Source organism: Capra hircus, chromosome 1 (assembly GCF_001704415.2).
Source record: "Capra hircus breed San Clemente chromosome 1, ASM170441v1, whole genome shotgun sequence".
NCBI lineage: Eukaryota > Metazoa > Chordata > Mammalia > Artiodactyla > Bovidae > Capra > Capra hircus.
In genome coordinates this window covers 130,045,972-130,063,711 of record NC_030808.1, presented here as the reverse complement: position 1 = coordinate 130,063,711, position 17,740 = coordinate 130,045,972, and the positions used below count along the sequence as shown (strand labels likewise).

Genomic DNA, 17,740 nt, shown 5'->3' with positions numbered 1-17,740 from the left:
GAGTCAGACATGACTGAGTGACTTTCACAAGCAGGCATTTTACAAAGGAGAAAATCCAAATGGCTAAAAACAGGTATGAAAGAGCAATTTAATCTCATTACTAGTCAGGGAAATGCAAATTAGCTTACGATAAACACAAATGGCTAAAACTCTTTAAACGTTGGTTAAGTGGGTGTTGCAGAGAACAGGGAGCAATAAGAATTAAGTACAAGGGGAAAATAAATTGTTATAGACATTCATTTTAGCATTACTTGGTAAAAGTAAAGATGTATATAATTCGGTGACCCACCAATTTTAACCTTAAGTATATACATCCAAAGAAATACATACACATGTGAAATAAGAGATGAATTCTAATAACCACAGCAGCATCATTTGTAATAGCCTCAAACTAGAAACAACCTGTATGTGCCCTAGACAGGGTATATAAATTATAGGGTATCCATAACATGGAATACTATACAGTGATGATAGAGGATGGAGATGCATGCAATTAATGGCTGAATCTTAAAATCACAATGCTGACAGAAAGAATCCTGATGATTGCCATAAAAGAAGATATGGCGATTACCTTGGCAGAGCCTTTACCAGGAAGGGGAACTTGAATGCTTTCTGAGATTTTTGTCAATGTTGTTTCTTGATCTGTGTGGTGGTGACCTGGATGTTTGCTCTATATGCTAATATTATTTATATGTATTATTGTTTTATGTTCTTTATAGTATGTGCCTTTTCCACAATAAAAATGGTAGAAGAGCAGGTGGAGAAGATCTGAAAGGCCAGACTTGTAAGTATTAAACCTGGGTTTTGTAAAAAGTGAAGGGGAATCAGGAGTTCCAAAAATCCATTAGTTATATATTTTCATGTAGTAATAACCCAGAAAGTGATGTCAGTTTTTTCTTCATTGGAAAAGGGAATAAAACCACTACCAATACTGAAGAGGAGGAGGCTCCAGGATGACATGATCCTACCTGGAAAGAGATGTAGCATTCTGGTGTGCAGGAAGGGGAAGAGGCAGGTAGAAATAAGCAATCGTTGATCCGGTTAATGCCCATGAATCATGCTTTATATACGCTGTACCTCCCTGCCGACCATGCTCTTCCCACTACCCCTTCACCTAGCTCCTATCTGTCCCTGAAGAACTCAGCTCAGTGGCCCACTTCTCCAGGAAACTGCAGCCCCTGCTCCCTCCCTCCTAAGAGCTGCTTGCCCCCAATAGTCAGGGTAACATGGCACAGCACCTCTCTGCTCTTCACCTGTGGACCAATCTTTCACCTCTACAGACAAGTGATCCCTGCATTTCAGGCTAAGATCTGGCGCTGATGGTCAGGGCTATAGGCTGGACGGGGCAGAACTGAGAAGACACTGGAAGATTGGAGACAGGCACAGAGCTCTGGACCTTTCCATGAGATTCCTCCCTTCAGTGGCCTTCAGGAGGGGGAAGCAGAGAAATAAATGAGATTGCCTCTGAGTTGGGACTCAGCACACGTTTCCATTCAGTCTTAAACTAGCCTGTTCCACAGAGTTGAGTACAGCAGTTATTACCAATCCCACACTACAAACAGGAAGCTCAGACCCTGAGAAAGAAAATAAACACCTTATTACAAGGTCAGAGAGGCAGAGCTGGACTGCAAATACTAGCCTCTGTAGCTCAGGGTCTGACTATAGACATGAGGAGAATACTCAGAAATAACAAAGTCATCCTTTGTCATCCCAGATGTGGGTAGACACAGACACTGTCCTCAAGTATGGAAATGTATAGGGTTTCCAAGACCTTGTTTTGGGAAAGAACCAAAGGCAGGGAGCCAAGGCAATGACTAATCAGCCGCCAGGCAGGAAACTGTTCCTCCAACCCAGACCCCTAGCCCACGATGGACGTTGGCTATTGTTCATCTTTCTGACTCAGGAGAAGCCCCTGAGAATCAGACATGCAGGTCAGCAAGTGTGTACGGAGTACCTGCTCGGAGTGCTCAGGAGCTACAGAGTGCTACCATTGCAATCTATGGGGGCCTATGACAGCGGGCAGGACAGTCAAGAGCCATGCCAGCCTTAGGCCCAGCACTGTCTGGGCAGGTTCATTTCTCTTTCTTACTCATGAAGACATTCACTGATTAAGCATATGTTTACCAAGGAACCCATGGGCTGAGATGTCTTTGGAAACAGTGGTACCCAATTCTACATGGCAATGCTCACCACTTTCTAAACCCCTGACCCATATCCTAGTGTGTGTAACGGTGGATTGCTATAGAACAGAGACTCCCCAGACACACCTGTCCTTCTTCAGTCCTATTCTTGGCACTCTCATCAAGTCTAGAACAGTCCCTGTTCATCGAGAACTGAACTGAATGGTCAGACAGTTCAGAGCTCCACCCCCACCATCAGCTGAGTTATTTCTGAGAAACTGTGCTCTGAGCTTCTGCCTAATGGAAGAGAGCTATAGAGTGACTAGCCTGGTCTTGGGTACCAAGTTTAACGGAAAGGACATTTTTCCAGACCTCAGGAACCTTCCCAAAGGCATGGGAACTTGGTGAGGACACCTTCATGTCTCAGGCTCCCAAAGTCCAACAGGCCTCCCATACTGCAGGAAACAAGGAGAGAAGTCACCGAAGAGATCATGAGCCTCAGCTTACTCCTGAGGCTGCTTTGTCTGCTGACTTGACCATTTCTGACGGTTCCAGCACCAAAGTTCAAAGGCCTGTGCTGCCCATAAAGAAGAGGTCCACACATCCCAAGAGCAACCAAAACCAGCTCACCCATTTATTTGACTGAGAACATTAAGGAAGACAACAAAATTAAACAATTTTTAATAAAATTCCTATAGAAAACTCAGTCTCAGGGCAAACATTCAGTTCTCTTTTCCATGTCATTGAGGACTGAGAGCTCCCAATAGTCTTTGGAGAATAAGCAGTAGTTTTGCTGGATGTTGCCAGTACTCAGAAAGAGCCTCCATTTACACATTCAAACCAGTAGTTCCTATTGCACATATTAACATTATCTGCAATCTAGCACCCTAAATATATGGTACCTCAACAAATAAATTAAAGAGTTCCATGTGGCATGAAACATTTCAATTTGAACTAATATTCTTGAAAAATCACATTATTACAAGTTTTAATAAATACAGTAAGAACAGCTGGCATTTTACTAAAACACTGAATTTTAGGTCTGGAGTTTATTCCATAAATAGTTTCCTGTTCATTTTCTTTCTGTCTTGGATACATTTGCTCAAGTATTATGCTCTATGAAGTGAACTCTTTCATAGATACCATGTAAAACCTGTATTAATATGTGCCTCATTATAGAAGCAGCTGGAAGAACTGGATCACATATTAACTAAAAAGTAACTTAGGAAAAAGCTCTGCTTTTGCAAAACTTTAAAACACAGGCTGAAGAAAATCAAAATAATATTTTTTTATATAGAACCCCCACTAGAAATTTTATAAATATATATGCAGCATAAATTATATTTGCCTCACCAAGCAGATTTTCAGCAATTCTGGCTGGGATGATGCTATCATGGTAGATAAATATCAACAAAAGAATTAATGTTTCCACAGGTTTAAAAGATTTCTCTTGAAAAACAATCATAATTTCAAATTATATTATAATTTGTAGTTTACACAATTTAAAAAGGGAGGAAAGAAAGCTTTCTTTTAAGCCTCATTTGGAAAGTAAGAACAGCTACTAGTCCCCAGGTATGGATAAGTTGGCTGAGTGATAACACTTGGTCACAATATGAAAAAGAAGTATTTACATCTTTCCAGAAAAGTACCAAATACTTAAAAAAAAAAAAAGACAAAAAATAACCTCTAGTAGCATTCCTTGGCGTGCAAAGTCAGCAGGAAACGATTCTCCATAATGTTGAGTTTTCATGATGAATCTTGGAAGCACTCAAAAAGCAGCGGGTGTTGTCAGGGATTATTTAGATTAGGTTACTGTGGGATGCCCCATTCTTAATTTAACTCTTGGGTTCCAGGATTTCATTCCCTTTGTAACATCTCTGGCAGGGTCATGTTCAATTTAGTGCAAGTGCAAAATGAAAACTAAACGAAACCAACAAACACATTAGGAGCAAAGGCTGATTGTTAAGATCTGTAGTCTTTCCGAACTGTGTGGGCCATCCAATTGACTTTAGTAGTCCAGCTTTCCCTGAGTGCCTCATCAAATTTTTGCTTGAATTGCTTGAGTGCTTCTTCTTCACTCTTCCCTAAGGCAAGAGAGTCCTGGCAATGAAAGAGAAAAATGTGATTGTATATATTCTCTGTAGTGAGGTGCAAACCTCAAAGTCTGTAGAAGGCCAGCTCAGCCATACAGTGTATTCCATGTTCTTATTCAAATACCATTTACAGGAGAGAAAATGAACACCAAGGTATGGTGATAATATGACCTCTGCCAAAGGGTTTTTGTAGATGAAATGAATTTACAATTACTGCAAGACAACTATTTAGCTTCTTGCTGCCACCACTGAAGGGTAAATGATTTATTCCATTTCCTTTGAACGTCTGGATAAAAGAGGTAGATACAGCTGAGCTCTTTGTTTACAAGGCCCAAATTACAGAGGAAAGAGGTTTATACCTTAAGATACTGTATATCCTTGACTGAGGTGAGCTCAGGAAGCCCTGCAGTCAACATCAGTGCAAACAGCGTGATGAAGAGATTCCCATGCCGGCGTAAAATCAGATATGCATCCTCACAACACTGGCGGAACCTTAGGTTGATGCAAGCAAATCACAGGAGTATGATATCAGAATGAAAACAGCATATTTCATAAATGAAAATGAGACATATAGCGAAACTTTCCATACAAGCCAGAATTTTTACTTCTTTGAAAACTGTCCCAGGGCTAAAATTTACATAAAATAAATCAAGCTCTTTAAAACCATATATATCTTTTCCAGAAACAAAACTGAACAGAAATATATAAAACACAATGTCACACTTAATCTACACGTTTTTATTCTGTGAGACATAAAAAATTAATTGTAAAAAAGTGGCAATTATACTCTATAAGGAACTCTAACCACATTTCTAGATTCTAGATTTGTGGGCTGATTCCAGAGACTTAATTTCTTTAATGTCCCCCAAATATATTCTGCAGAAGCCCACACAGATCTGGAAATAATACTAGGAATCATTTGTTAAGCCTATTGTATGAGTTGGTCACATCATATAACATATCTCTCATTATCAAAATACCCCTGAAGCTTAATTATTTTTATCACCATTGAAAATAAAGAAACAAAGATGAGATGCTAAGTAATGTGTTTGGAAACATCAAACAGCAAAGAATAGATCTGAGATTACAAAGTCTTTCTGTGAACCCTGACTCTCTTACATAGTTCACACTGAATGACAGCGAAATGCCAGTCCCTTTCAGCATTTCAATATCGAATGTCTTAAGTCTCAGAGAAATTTCCAATGCAGGTAAAAGGCAGAATTCTACTGGAATAAAACAGTAATTTATCTCAAATTCCTAGCATTATTTTTCATTCTCTGAATCAGAACATGGATCTCACAGGCAAATTCCCCGAAACCTCCTGTTAGCAGACTATCTCCCCAATTAAATATCTCTCAGCTAAGAAATGCTAGCCTAACTGGTCTCACGAGAAAACAGTAGATGTGTTTACTCTGACACGAGGACAATACTCACCGGCCAAATTTTTCTGTGTTTCCTGTTTTTCCTTGTTGAATCACATGAATGAAATCATAAGTAAGAATAAAAGGCACTCGCTCCCTTTTAATGCCAAATTTAGACTTGAAATTTCCAAGAATATGTCCAAAGTCAATGTGGAAGAGCTGGAAAACAAATGGGATTTAATTTCCACCCCCTCTTTTTTTTCTGGTGGGTTCTGAATAAAAAGGCAAGGTCGCAGCAGACCCTGAAGTACTACATCCAAAGTCATGAGACCCCTTCTCACTTTTCATTGACTCTTGGATCATTTGGGAAAAGTGCCTCTGATATTCATAGGTCTTTTATATTTAACAATAACCCTGATATTAAACTGCATATACCCAGTGGGAAAGATGAATCTTTAAAAAGAAAAATATATGCAAATCATAAACATGTCTGATTTTAAAAAGTCAAATAGTTTTATATACAGAGCCAAACCAAAACAGAGTGCATCCCTGCCCCACCAGTTCCCTCACCACCTTAAGTGCTACTTAGAGGTAACTTCCTCCCACACTTTCACATGTTTTCCCTGATATTTGCCTCCATTTTCCTAAATAGTATTAATATGTTTATACTTATTTTTTACTTCCTAATTTTGGATTACTGTGAAAGGTAAAGATTTAGTTGTCTTGTGATGATGTAATGCCTCAAATGCAGCACAACTATATCACAATTTATGGTTAAATCACTGTTGTTGTTCCATTGCTAAGTCGTGTCTGACTCTTTCCGACCCCATGGACTGTTGCACACCAGGCTCCTCTGTGCCCCATTATCTATCTAGTGTTTATATTGTTCAAACCGTGTAAATATATTTCGAAGTTCAGTCATGTGGTAATGGTATATACTATTATTACATTTCCTTTTTTTTTTTTTACAATTTTATTTATTTATTTTTGGCTGTGCTGGGTCTTTGACGCACAGGCTTTTCTCCAGTTGCAGTGGTGGTCTTCTTTCTCACTGCAGTGGACTCTCTTGTTGCGGAGAACGTGCTCTGGGGCATGCCGGCTTCAGTGGTTATAGCATGTGGGCTCAGTAGTTGCAGCTTCTGAGCTCTAGAGTACTGGCTCAATAGTTGTGGCTCATGGGCTTCACTGCTCCACAGCATGTGTGATCTTCCAGGATCAGGTCAAGCCCATGTCTCCTCCACTGGCAGGCAGATTCTTTACCACTGAGCCACCAGGGAAGCTATACATTTCCTTTTCTGCTCATCTTTTTCCTTGACAAAACTTTTGTTGTTGTTTTCTTAGTGTTTTATGATCCGGTCATTAATTTTTCACAAAATCTTAAAATTCTAAAGATCATTCCAAAACAGTTGTCCACATGGCCAGGTAGTCTGTCAGTTCCTGTCTGTGCTTGGCTGTTCTCCCGGCCTGCCACAGAACCATCACCCTGTGCTCAGCCTTCACTCTTCTCTTGGAGTCCCTGATTCTCAAGTCCCATATCACTGTCTCTTTTGGTATACACCAGATTTTCTCAATATTGGCACCACATCTGGGCCCTGTAATTCTTGGTTGTGAGGTTCTATCATATACACTATAAGATATCTGGCGGCATCTCTAGCCTCTACCCAGAGATGCCTGAAGAACACCCCCATTTACAGTCAAGACAACCAGAACCATCTTCAGGCACTGACAAATGTTTCCTGAGGCAAAAGCACCCCCTGTTGAGAATTACTAGTTTAGACCTTTGTTCTGACATCTTCCTGAAAAAAAGGCACAGAGGTGACACAGCTTTGGAACCATTTTTCTACTTTTATACTGAAAGTCTGGTATAGAATTCTAGGTTAGAAATCATTTTCACTCAAAATTATGAAGGCTAATTACCACTGTCCTATAGTTTCCAATGTTGCTATTCAGAAGTCAAATCTTTCTGACTCATGAACCCTAGTATGCAGCCTGCTGTGTCTCTGGGAAGGTTTCAAGATCTTCACTTTATGCCTGATGCACTGCAGTATCATGGTGGATGGCCTTAGCAAGGGTCTTTTCATCCACTATAAAGGAACTTTTGTGGCCTTTTGGCTGAATATTCATGAACATCAGCTTTGGGAACCATCTTTATTTTCTGGGAAAGTTCTTTCCCTTCCTCTTATGAGCTACTTCCTTCTGTAACTTTAGGATAAGATGGTAAACCTCCCTGGACTGACTCCCTGTCATTTCTGAATCTTTATTCTACATATTAGGCATTTTGTTCCTTTTGGGGACATTAAAGGGCAATATATACCATGGTGCCTCAAAAACAGAATCGGGGCCAAACTGCCAGGATTTAAATCCTGGTAGTCATTCTCTGTTTTATCAATGTTCTCGCCTGTAAATGAGGATACTACTACTTAATCTATAAAGTTGTCATCATGATGATTGAAGGAGTTAACATATAAAGAATTTAAAGAACTATGCTTTCTACAAGTAAAAGAGTTCAAGAAATCTTAGTTGATCTTTAATCTATATTATTCTAATTTTATTTGTTCTTCTTAACGTCCAAAAATTCCACTTTCTGATTTTTAAAAATAGAATCTTATTACTTCATAGATACAGTGTCTTTTGTTTTTTCACTTTTTAAATCATCCTCTGTTTACTGTAGTTACTCTGTTTTCCCAGAGTTCTTTTCCCCTCATTTTGCTTCTTTTTGGTCTCTATCTCCATCTGTTTCATGGTGGAGGCTTTCTACAAATGTCTAATAATCTTTGGCTGACCATTCATGTTTAAGAATGAGTCACTAAAAAGATAAATGAAAAATCTAAGGATGTGGTAGGATTCTTGATCAGTGGGCTTCCCTGTAGAATGACTGGGGAGAGACCTCAACAGTCAGGATCTGTGAGCTTCACTGGAACAGACCAGATTCTCTTGAGATGAACCACCTTGGGACAGTGGGAATATACACCTGGTTGCTATGTTCCTGGAGCAAAGCAAGCAGAAGTGGCTGGGAGTCATACTGTTTATCATGACAACATAATCACTTCATCTCCATTTTTAATATGGCAACTTACTCTTAAGCTTCTGTAGAACCTGTGTGTCCTTGAGTCAGAAGAATTGGTTTCTTTGGAGAACCATCTAGCCCTTCTTAGAGTCAGGAAGGAGACATGAGTACCTAACTGCTCCATATATACACCACCAGTCAATCCTGTTTTTAGTTTCTTCTCTTCTCCCCTTCTTCAGCAGCACTCACTGCCTCTAATTCCTTAGGGTGACACACCCACCTACAAGTAGCCATTTCCTCAGCTATGCTAAGTCACTGCTATTTCTCCATTTTGCTTTTGCTCATCCCCAAATCTGCTGATGTCTTTCACCCACTGTGGCCTCTTTCCGTATTATCTTTGACATCTTGGATTTACATATTGTTTAATTTATTTTTTATTGAGGGATAATTGTTTTATAAAATTGTGCTGTTTTCTGTCAATCCTCAACATGAATCAGCCGTAGGTATACATATATCCCCTCCGTATTGAAACTCCTTCCCCATCTCATCCGTCTAGCTTTATACAGAGCCCTTTCCTGAACCAAACAGCAAATTCCCATTGGCTATCTATTTTACATATGGTAATGTAAGTTTCCATGTTACTCTTTCCATACATCTCACCCTCTCTTCCCCTCTCCCCATGTTCAGAAGTCTATTCTCTGTGTCTGTTACCGCACCGCTGCCCTGTAAATAAATTCTTCAGTACCATTTTTCTAAATTCTGTATGTATGTGTTAGAATACGGTATTTATCTTTCTCTTTCTGACTCACTTCACCCTCCATAATAGGTTCTAGGTTCATCCACCTCATTAGAACTGACTCAAATGCATTCCTTTTTATGGCTGAGTAACGTACCATTATGTATATAAACCACAACTTTATCCATTCATCTGTCGATGGACATCTAGGTTGTTTCCATGTTCTAGCTATTGTAAATACTGCTGCAGTGAACAATGGCATACATGTGTCTCTTTCAATTTTGGTTTCCTCAGTGTATATGCCTAGGAGTGGGATTGCTAGGTCATTTGGTGGTTTTATTCCTAGTACTTTAAAGGAATCTCCATACCAACTTCCATAGGAGCTGTATCAATTTACATTCCCACAAAACAGTGCAAGAGTGTTCCCTTTTCTCCACAGCCTTTCCAGCATTTATTGTTTGCAGACTTCTGGATAAGGGCCATTCTGACTGGTGTTAGGAGATATCTCATTGTAGTTTTCATTTGCATTTCTCTAATAATGAGCCATGTTGAGCATCTTTTCATGTGTTTGTTAGCCATCTGTATGTCTTATTTGGAGAAATGTCTGTTTAGGTCTTTTCCTCACTTTTTGATGGGGTTGTTTGTTTTTCTGGTATTGAGTTGTTTCAACTGCTTGTATATTTCGGAAATTGTCATTTCTGTATGCAGTTCTTTTGTCTCCTTAGAGCTAAGTTTATTCCTAGCTATTTCTTTTTGTTGTAATGGTGAATGGGATTGAATCCTTATTTTCTCTTTCAGATTTTTCATTGTTAATATATAGAAATGCAAGTGACTGCTCTGTTTTGATTTCATATCCTCCAATTTTGCTAAATTCACTGATTAGCTCCAGTAATTTTCTTATACTATCTTTAGGGTTCTTTGTACAGTATCATGTCATCTGTAAAAAGTGAGAGCTTTACATCTTCTTTTCCAATCTGGATTCCTTTTATTTCTTTCTCTTCTCTGATTGCTGTAGCTAGGACTTCCAGAACTATGTTTAATAATAGTGGTGAAAGTGGACACCCTTGTCTCATTCCTGATCATAGGGGGAATGCTATCAGTTTTTCACCACTACAAATAACGTTTGCTGTAGGCTTATCATATATGGCCTTTACTATGTTGAGGTAGGTTCCTTCTATGACCATTTTTTGAAGAGTTTTAATAATAAATGGGTGTTGAATTTTGTCAAAGGCTTTTTCTGCATCTACTGAGATGATCATATGGTTTTTATCTTTCAATTTGTTAACACAGTGTATCATATTGATTGATTTGCATACGTTGAAGAATCCTTACATCCCTGCAATAAACCCAATTTGATCATGGTGTATAAGCTTTTTGATGTGTTCCTGAATTCTGTTTTCTAAAAGTTTGTTGAGGATTTTTGCATCTGTGTTCATTAGTGATATTGGTCTGTAGTTTTCTTTTTTTTTTTGTCTTTGTCTGCTTTTGGTATCAGGGTGATGGTGTCCTCCTAGAATGAGTTTGAAAGTGTTCCTTCCTGTGCAATTTTTTGAAAGAGTTTTAGAAGGACAGGCATTAGCTCTTCTCTAAATGTTCGACTGAATTCTGCTATAAAGCCATCGTGCCCTGGGCTTTTGCGTTTTGGGAGATTTTTGATCACAGCTTCAATTTCAGTGCTTATAACTGGGTTCTTCATAATTTCTATTTCTTCCTGGTTCAGTCACGGAAAATTGAACTTTTAAGAACCTGTCCATTTCTTCCAGGTTATGTATTTTATTGCCACATGGTTGTTTATAATAGCTTCCTATAATCCTTTGTATTTCTGCATTGTCTGTTGTAAACTCTCCTTTTTCATTTCTAATTTTGTTGATTTGATTCTTCTCTCTTTGTTTATTCATGAGTCTGGCTTAGGGTTTGTCAATATTGTTTATCTTCTCAAAGAACCAGCTTTTAGTTTTATTAATCTTAACTATTATTTCTTTCATTTCTATTTCATTTATTTCTGCTCGGACCTTTATGATTTCTTTCCTTCTACTAATTTGGGTTTTTTTCTTCTTCTTTACCCAGTTGTTTTAGGTGTAAAGTTAGGTTTCTCTCTTCGATGTTTTCCTTCTTTCTTGAGGTAGGATAGTATTGCTATAAACTTCCCTCTTAGAACTGCTTTTGCTGCTTTGAGTTGTCGTGGTTTCCTTGTCATTTGTTTCTAGAAATTTTCTTATTTCCCTTTTGATTTCTTCAGTAACCTGTTGTTAATTTAGAATTAACAACACTAACCTGTTGTTTAATCTCCATGTCTTTGTGTTTCATCCAGTTTTTTTCTTGTAATTGCTATCTAGTCTCATAGCGTTGTAGTTGAAGATGCTTGATACAATTTCAATTTTCTGAAATTTACTGAGGTTTGATTTGTGACCCTATATATTTCTTATTCTACAATATCTTATTAGAAGGGAGTGAAGAAAAAAATGGAGAAAAACTTGTCTTTCAATCTGATTAACGAGTAGTCTAAGGGGATTCTTTAACTGTGAACACAAGGTTCATCTCTCAAAGCCAAAACCAGAACTACTCAGATCTCCAAGGAGGTATAAAATTCTGGGTCCCTCTGAGAGTCAGAGTTCACATAGTGGCCCAGAGATTTTTATTCTGGAACTCCTCTAGTGTCAGCGAATTACGGCTAAACTGATAAATATCTCAAATTATTTTATCTGTCTTTGCTTAAAATAAAAGATTTACAAATTAAAGTCACTCTGAAGATTTATAAATCCTTTATTTCAAAACTAAGAGTTTCTTTATAATAAATAACCTGGTATAGTTCCTAAGCTACCCCAAAATGATATTACTCACACTCCATTTCTCCTTACTCCCACAGATGATTATATTTGATATTCTAAAAGAAAAAAATAAAGTGGGATTTGTCTCAACTTTTCCATTTCTCAATCTTTCTTTACACCCTACATAATACTGCTTCTTCTATTCGTAGGTATATGTGTCCCCCAAATACAATTTCTTATACTGAAGGAATAGGTCACTTATAAATAACCTCAATAATTTTAAGCATTTAAATAAATGTTTATCACCTAACATTAAGCAAGCAAACCAATAAATGAAGCAGATGGTATATGAAACAAGTGGTGGGAAATAAAAGAAAAGCCAAAGACATGACTCAGAGAATCATAAAGAATCTGAGTTTCATTAAGAGATTGTGCTGCATATAACAGCATCACTGAGGTCCTTGGCAGACTCTGGCAAGCTGCTTACCTGGCCAGTTTTTTTGACCATGATGTTATCACTATGTCTGTCACCAATCCCAAGGACATAAGAAGCTACACAGTAGCCGGCACAGGATAGGGTAAACTCCTCAATGGCTCGGTCCAGGTCATCCCTGAATGAGAGAAAAAAACAGAAGAAAAGATTTTAGTCTCCAAATATCAGATGGAGCCAATCCACATTTCTGTTTCCTTTCAGAGGAGCAGGGCAGGGAGGAGTCAGCAGGCTGGCTCAGATACCAGATAACTAGAAATCAGCTATTCAAACTGCTGTGTCCTGGGGCTCATGTTTCAGTGGGGATGGGGGGCAGTTTCATATGAATAGTAATGAGAGGAGACCACCAGCTTTGCTGGGTGTTACTGGGCTTTGGAACCATTTGTAGTTTTCAACAAAGACTAAAATTCATATTTAAGAGTTAAGTATTGAGGTTCCAATCATTTAAGTCACTGATTTAAATCAGAAGCAACTAATATAGACCCCTTAGGGACAAGGCCCTAAATCAGAATCTGAAAACTGATTCTCATATACAAGGTTTTGGATTTTGCCAATGATAAACATTTAAGTCTGACTTCAAAGTCTTAAGCCAGTAATACTTTTAGTGTTTTCTTCTCATTGAAAATTCTTTAATTTCCTATTTATTAGGGCTTGTCCAACACAATAACAGAATTCCTGGGCTTCCCTGGTGGCTCAGGTGGTAAAAGCATCTGCCTGCAATGCGGGAAACCTGCGTTTGATCCCTGGGCTGGGAAGATCCCCTGGAATAGGGAATGCCAACTCACTCCAGTATTCTTGCCTGGAGAATCTCATGAACAGAGGACCCTGGCAGTTCTCTGGGGTTACAAAGAGTTGGATATGACTGAACGAATGAGCATACACAGCACAACACAATTCCTAGCACTATATTGTTTAGACTGGAGAGACCACTTGACAAACTCATTTACTGCTACTGTGAAAATCTACTGAAAATTTACTTAGGTTCATACATTCCCATAATTAGAGAAGTTCATGCACTTAAAAAGTTACCTTACTTGTTAAATACTTAAACTCTTAGTTTTGTTAAACAACTGCTAGGCTCTGAAATTTGATCTAGATGAAGTAGAATTCAATGCCAATCTGCTGTTAGACTCTAGGAAGGCCTGTTTGTCATTTTGATCTAACCAGGAATAAAGCAATAGATAATATTAATATTTCCTCTAGGACACTGATGAGTCTACCTGAGAGAATAGTTATTTGTTTGACAGTTTGTTCAGAAGAATGATAAAGAAAAATACACGAACCCAGAATTGTATTCTTTAAGCCAGTTCAGAAGGGCATCTTTGTTGAAGGCTGCTGCTGCAGCCACATTGCTACTGTTCAGCTGAATGTCAGCAATTGTTTCAGAGGTGCTCACAACTTCAATGAGGCCAGAACGGTCTCCTGTTGCTAAGCAGCCATAAGGTAGCATCCTGAAAAGAAGAAAAGGGATATAGAGTCACAGGTCTATGCATCCATAAATTGAGAGACTGACAGTTATTTTTTTCTTTGAGTTTTAAAAAAAGTTTTATTACTATTGATACCCTTGTCACTATTGTATCAGTCATATAAAAAATATTAGTTCCACTTTCAGTCAGAGTATAAATATCTTGGCCAACAAATAGAGTACTTTATAGAACTCCAAAGTGCCAGCTAAATGTATCATTTATAACCTGATTATTCTGGTGCAATATTCTACTCATTTATGCAGGCAGACAGAAGCATATCAGAGAAAAGAAAAGCCTTTCATCTTTACCCTAAATTTTGGAGAAGAGAATCACCCTTTATAGAGCGTCTAGGTGCCACACTGCAGGCTAAGCACTTTACACATTACTTTGGTTAACAGCAACCCATCCTTCCACTGTTCAAGGCACAAACGTAACATAATCTATGATTCTTCCTTCTATTCCCAATATTTACCTACCTTGAAAATGCATACAGTCTCAAGAAGTTCTTTGTCTCCACCCTTCCTTAACCTACCACCCTAGTTCAGGTCACCACCACCCCTATTCAATTACTCACATTTCCTAACTAGTCTCCCTGCTTCCACAGTATAGTCTGTTCTAAACCCAACAGCAATATGTGCTGTATGCTCAGTCATGTCCAGCTCTTTGCAACCCCATGGACTGTAGCCCACCAGTCTCCTCTGTCAAGGCAAGAATACTGGAATGGGTTGCTATTTCCTCCCACAGGGGATCTTCCTGACCCAGGGATTGAACCCATGTCTCTTGCATCTCCCTGCATTGGCAGGAGAAATTCTTTACCACTGAGCCTCCATTTAAAATACATCCATAGGACTTCTCTGGCACTCCAGTGGTTAAGACTCCATGCTACCTATGCAGGGGGTGTTGGTTTGATCCCTGGTCAGGGAACCAAGGTCCCACATGCTGCACTTTGTGGCCAAAAGATTTTAAACAACAAACAGCCATTCATGTCATTCCCCTGATGCAATTTTCGGCAATCACTACCCACCTGAGTGTAAGCCAACATGCTTGTTGGAACTCCCAAGACCTTCAATCTAGTCCTGCTTCCCCTCTCTTAGTATCTTTCCCTTGCTCACTTGTTTTTACTACACGGACTCCCTTGCTACTCCTCATACATATCAGGTACAACACTCTTTCATTCCTTTATCTGTGTTATTTTCTCTGCCTGGAACATTCTTCCCCAAGACATCTACATGGCTTATTCCCTTACCACTTTGAAATCTTTCCTGAAATGGCACCGTCTCAGTAAAGAATTCCCAAATCATCTTATATGACAAAAAACTACCTGCTGTCTCTTCCCTGCTTTATTTTCCTCGATAGCCCTCAACACTCCAAAATCCTGTACATTTGTTAATGTGTTTGTTTATTGTCTATCTCTACCATTAGGATGTAAATTTCTCAGAGAGGGATAATTTATGCACTGTGTATATTCAGCACCTGAGAGTGTGTACAAAGCAGTCACTCAGTAAGTATTTCTGAATGAATTAAACAAAGTTAACAACAAAATTCCTATAACTAAGGTGAGTTCCTTACTTTTCAGTTTAACAAGCAAAATGTAAACTTAATTTGCAAAAAAGTCATCCATTTAAGTAGAAGATCCAAGACTTAAAACTAGGTCTAGGTGGCTGTAAAGCCATCTTTTTAACCTGATACAGTCTACACAGTCACTGACTTAGAGATCTCTCAGGCTGCTTCCTGTACAAAATAATTTTGGCTAAATTGATATGTAGCATTTTGCTTAAATTTGCATTTTTATGATCCCTAATAAAAATAACATTTTCTCAGGTCTCTTTTAGACATTTCAAGTAGAGTTTCTTTTGTGAATTAGTTAATCAGATATTTGGTCTATTTATTACAGTTTTAAACATTTTTCTTAGAGATCTATGTGAATTCTTTATATATTAGTATTATCCTCTCATTTTGGTTGTCAACATTTTCTTTGCTTTTCTAAAAACTGTATTATCACTAGGACAAATACAAAATGGAATAAGATACCTTGTAAATTTCAAATATAAGGCTGGTGTCTACAGAAAATGCAAAGTATACTGAATTCACTGATTCAATACATACAAGCGCACCTATATGTCAATCATTGTATTAGCTGCTGGTGATACAAAAAAGTGAGCAAAAAAAGAGAGTCCCTTTTCTCACTGATCAGATAAACCAGAAATGTGTAATGTGCATGTGACTATTGGATGAATGAGAAGTGCCACTAGAACATGTCAAGGACTAAGAAAGAGCTCTGTGAGGAGGAAGGACACGAGGGACAGAGGCAAGTACAAGGTAGAGAATAAATGCCAGATGAGGAGAGGAAGTGGTCAGTGTTGGAAAGACCAGGTGGAGCTTTATCTGTCATGTAAGAACTTTATCAAAGAGAAACAAATATGTGTGTGTGTTGGGGGAATGAATCAGTGTGTTAGTGTGAGTAATAATCAGATAAAAGAGAGTTTCATTTAAAAGGTTTTGAATTTCCTTCTAACCAGCAATTCAATTTTATGGCTCTTTAAGCTATTTCCTAGTTCTAACAAAATATGGTTGGGAGCAAAACTGTGAAACTACATGCCGACAGCCTGACGATATACAAATAGCCTGCCTTTACATCTGCATTATTGATTGATTTCTCTTTTTTAAAGTTTACCCTTCACTAGAAAAGGCAGCTATGGAGCATGACAGTTTTTACCAATCCCCCCATCCTTATCATGACACAGCACATGTGAGGTAAACACGGTCCGGTAAAGTGCACTTTGGCTCACTTTCCAACATCTCTTCCTACCCTACTTGTAGCCAAACTGGGCAAAAGTCCAACAACTTCCTCTTCAAAAGCAGACACTGATGAAAGCATTTAGTGTCTTGAGGATAAAATGCTCACAATGGGTAGGAAAAAACATCCTTGTCATAAAGACAGTTTGACAGAAGTCAAGCTGGGGACAAACTCTTGGAGCCCTGACCACCTTACAGGGGCCCCCTTTGCACTCAACTTCTCATTAAGGCCATGACAACACTTAGTAAAGTTTATCTTCCTTTCTCAGACTCTCTGACTCAAGGTGCAATTTGTTATCTTTCCATAAAGCAAGAATTGTAAAACGAGATAAATTCTAAAGCAGCAGGGATGGCAGCCCCATCACCCTACTCTGAATGGGTATGTAGAAAGTTTTCTCTGACCTTGACTCTGACACACTGACCCAAGTCTTGGTGGTACTTTAGCCCACTGCCTCAATTGGCTTGCATTGCTTCCATCTTCTTCCTTCATCCTTCTAACTACCGATACCAATGTCATTAGATCTGCTGTGTAGCTCTCTTAAAGGGAAGTAAACCCCCATTAGTACGACACAGATATAAAGTCACAATGAAGACAACTCTCCAAAATTCAGTACCTATTTGATGACCAGTGGTCAGAGTTCTAATACTGATGGCTTATTAAACTTCTAATTCGGCAGGGAAGCTATCAAGAGTATTTTGAGACATCGGAGAAAAATGAAAAATATGTACTTTAATTCATGCTAATGTCGCACTTTTGCAGGAGCTAAAATATTCTGATCAAAATAGTAATGCGTAGAAGGCACCTGAAGATTTGACATTGAACTTAAATGTAACTTTGCTAGAGGCTCAGTGGTAAAGAATCTGCCTGTCAATGCAGGAAACATGGGTTCTATCCCTCACTGG

At 38.5% G+C, this 17,740-nt stretch overlaps 1 protein-coding gene and 1 long non-coding RNA gene across 2 annotated transcripts in view; one reads left to right on the top strand and one right to left on the bottom strand.

Moving 5' to 3' along the window:
• LOC108636254 lies at nucleotides 1-3,805 on the top strand. The gene is made up of 2 exons (XR_001918242.1): nucleotides 1-784; nucleotides 911-3,805. It is a non-coding gene; the product is annotated as an uncharacterized LOC108636254 (long non-coding RNA).
• Nucleotides 2,726-17,740, bottom strand: part of PIK3CB (phosphatidylinositol-4,5-bisphosphate 3-kinase catalytic subunit beta) — a 179,170-nt gene continuing 164,155 nt past the window's right edge. The window contains exons 20-24 of the mRNA XM_018049899.1: nucleotides 13,859-14,026; nucleotides 12,573-12,696; nucleotides 5,648-5,793; nucleotides 4,573-4,705; nucleotides 2,726-4,220 (exon numbers count right to left, since the gene is read on the bottom strand). Coding sequence (XP_017905388.1) covers nucleotides 4,083-4,220; nucleotides 4,573-4,705; nucleotides 5,648-5,793; nucleotides 12,573-12,696; nucleotides 13,859-14,026 — 709 coding nt within the window. The 3' untranslated portion in view covers nucleotides 2,726-4,082. The remainder of the gene's footprint in view (nucleotides 4,221-4,572; nucleotides 4,706-5,647; nucleotides 5,794-12,572; nucleotides 12,697-13,858; nucleotides 14,027-17,740) is intronic.